General features: G+C 42.9%; 1 protein-coding gene across 1 annotated transcript; it reads left to right on the forward strand.

The window, feature by feature from the left end:
• Positions 1–465: 465 nt before the first annotated feature.
• dazl (deleted in azoospermia-like) lies at positions 466–2,746 on the forward strand (the record flags this gene model as incomplete). Its single annotated transcript, XM_079176524.1, has 8 exons — positions 466–471; positions 789–880; positions 1,128–1,179; positions 1,269–1,335; positions 1,441–1,580; positions 2,025–2,105; positions 2,304–2,379; positions 2,736–2,746. 8 exons carry the CDS (start codon positions 466–468, stop codon positions 2,744–2,746), a joined length of 525 nt encoding a protein of 174 aa, XP_079032650.1.
• Between the last annotated feature and the right edge of the window lie 577 nt (positions 2,747–3,323).

A 3,323-nucleotide genomic window follows, 5' to 3' on the forward strand; every position in this document is an offset into this window, starting at 1 on the left:
AAAAAGGCGCACTAGCTGCTGGTAGCTAATGTTAGCTGGGTATGCTATATTTAAAATAAGCTAGCAATAACTGACGTTAACGTCTGTCGCCGATGCTTTAATGCTAACTCTGTTGCTGCTCCACCGTCGGATATGATATATGTAATATATATGTATTTGTGTGTGTGTGTGTGTATATATATATATATATAACTCCCCACAGAACCCCCCCCCCCCCCCCTCATAATGCTCTTGTAGATATTTGTACTTAACCAATGGGTATTCATTGACGTGTAATCACTGAACAACAGTATGACAGTGTTGTGGTGTTTTCCTACCAACTCAATAATTCAAACGATCCATTGTCAGGATGTCCAGAAGCCCAGGAGCAGCAACCAGACTTCTCCCTCCCTGAAGTTGTCCAATGGCTACATTCTTCCCGAGGGCAAACTGACGCCCAACGCCCTGTTTGTTGGTGGGATTGACATGAAGGTAAAGATCAGGTGTATTTAGTTCATCTATTCCACCTGGTAAAACTGAACAACTGACTTTTCCAGCCCTAACATCTGGGACCCCAAGCTCTAATGCCAGCTTAATTGATATATATTTAGTTTTGGGTTTATGTCTTAAGCTTATTAATTTACTGTTTTGAGTGTGAAACCATACAATTGAAATTGTTAAAAAAAGCTTTCCTTCCTGCTTGCTGCCCACATATTTACAGAAATAACAATGCATTCATTTGAACGTTTTATTGTACTGTAAATTAGAATTTCAATGCCCTAGCACCTGTGACTGTTTCTGATCTTCAGGTGGACGAAAATGAAATGCGGGACTTCTTTGCGAGATATGGTCCTGTTAAGGAAGTAAAAATTATCACATATCGTGGAGGGATCTGCAAAGGGTGAGAAAATGAACCACTTATGCATTTGTGTTATTGTGCCGCATTCATGTGACCTGCAGTGAGTTATTCATGAAGCATGAACACATCTTGTCCTTTTTCTCAGAGAGTATGTACTTTGTATTTGTCAGTTGACTTGTGTGAAAGTGTGTGGGTGTAAACTGGGGCGGTTGTTTATTTGCATATCCGTTTTATGAATATTCATTAGCTTATTTCATAACTTGGTCTGACTTGTCTTGTGTCTTCCTAGGTACGGATTTGTGTACTTCGATGAAGAAGTCAACATTCAGTCAATCGTTGAGGTGAGTGGATGTCTGTCAGACTGCTGTTCTCGTGCTTTTTATCTCCAACTGAGAGTAATATTTCCTCTGTTCATATTTTTTTATTATAGCAACAGATCAGTTTTAAGGGTCGGAAACTCAAGCTGGGCCCTGCCATCATGAAAGAAAGGAGCTCTCGTATGTATTCCGATACGCTAAAGAAGAACTGGTGTTTGCTTGGCAGTGAAAATATAAGTTCTCCCCACCAAATGTATTTTCAAGCTTTTGTTTTTCTTCATCTAGGGTCCATGCCGTCCCGTCTGGTGGGCCAGGCTCCCTGGATGAGCCCCACTCAGTACTTCTACTGCGGCTGCTGCTCACCCATGGGGGGGGGTATGGCACAACCTTCGCCCATCCTCAATGGAGGCAGCCCCTACAATCAGGTAACACACACACACACGCATATCCGAGCTATCAAGAATGTGCTTTCAGCAGGCAGGAAGTAAATGCACTGTGTGTGGCATTTGTAATGCTGTCACACACACCTTTCTGTTACACCATGTCAAATGAAATGCATCCTTTTTTTTTCTCTGAGGGGAAGTTGGCTCATTATCACAGCCAAGAATAGAGGTGCAAGCTGGAGAACAATCAATTTACCAGAAAAGATATCACAACATAAAGTTGGCTATGGCATGATTCATATAATTGCTAATAATATCCAAGTCTGTGAATTATTCAGACAATACCGACTGTCAAAGTCATTAGCAGTTAAATTGCAATCCTTGCAAGGACACTTTACTTAACAGTTACTTATTGCTGCAGGCTTTACTCAGCTTCATGATTTTAAATACATGTTTTAACATCTAATGTTCCGTCTCCCTTTGCAGCCGTACTCTTACCCCAACTTTGGAGGGGTCATGATCCCACAGATGCCGATGAACTATGCACAGAATGCCTACGCCTACCAGGTACACACACACTTATACTAATTAGTTAACAGCATCCTGTGCAAGGTCTCCGAGGCATTGCATATATTCTGCTGAATGCGAGATGAAGGGTTCAGCCTGGCTTAGAATCACCTGTTCCTGCTTGCCCCTCAGTCAACACCCCCCCCAAATCTCCCACAGAGGCAAATCTGGCTTTGTCTGTTGCCATCTGTTTCACTGCTGACCCATCTTCCCCCACACACAGTACACTCCCCCTCACTGGATGGCGGACCAGCGGACACGGCCTGTCAATCAGGTATACATTTAGTGGGAATAGATTTAGTCGATGTCGGTATAATTAAGTTTCAAAGCAACGCAAATCACTTCTCATTTGAGATCCTCGTGAGGCCAGTGGAATGAAAACGTTGATGGAGGCTTTTCAAAATCCATGGGATGTTGTATTATTTAATTTATTTAATAGTGTTCATGGCAAGAAATTGTCCTCAAACTGCAATGTCCATGCGGGCCACTAGGTGGTGTCGTATGGCCACTGTTCACATCCTGAAGAACTGTGCACCAACAAAGAGCCTGCTTTATGGCAGCTGTTTATGTCTTTGAAACATCTCTGTGAGTGTTTTCAATCATCTTTGTTATGTTAATGTCTGTTTCCAGAGCTTTGTTGACTGTGGAGTCCAGACGATGATGACTGTGCTGTAGCCACTGAGCCCCCTGCCAGGTATGAATGACTTCAAACATACCAGGGATACGCAAGTATCCTTTTGCCCCCAAAATGAACGTGTATAAGTTATATGTTTACATGTATATGTTTAAACGTGGGAAAACCTGCTAAAAATAGGCGATGGACCCCGTTCCCATTGCCAATAGCCAATAGATCTCTTCAAACTCTATGCAGACTAATTTGGAACGATGTTAAAGCGAAACAAAGAGCCCAGAAAATGGTAGAAAATGAGCGTGTCCACCTGGGTGTCATGTTTTCATCACTGCTGTTCAGTGCTGGAGCCGATAAATACCTGTGACTGCTGCCGAGCTTTTCCCACTAAAGACAAAATAAATATGTTAGTGGGTGTTGGTGAGTTTGTCCGTTGGGAAGTGGGCTGAGGTAACAATGTGCCACGGAGGACCAAGCGTCTGCAAGCCTGCACACCGTTTCTCCAGAAGAAGGTAGTTAATCAGAGCAGTGAAGAGAAACCTGCATTCTGTCAGAGCTCCGTTGCACATGCTTGCTCATCTTTAGCTGCT

Source organism: Pholis gunnellus, assembly GCF_910591455.1.
Source record: "Pholis gunnellus genome assembly, chromosome: 16".
NCBI lineage: Eukaryota > Metazoa > Chordata > Actinopteri > Perciformes > Pholidae > Pholis > Pholis gunnellus.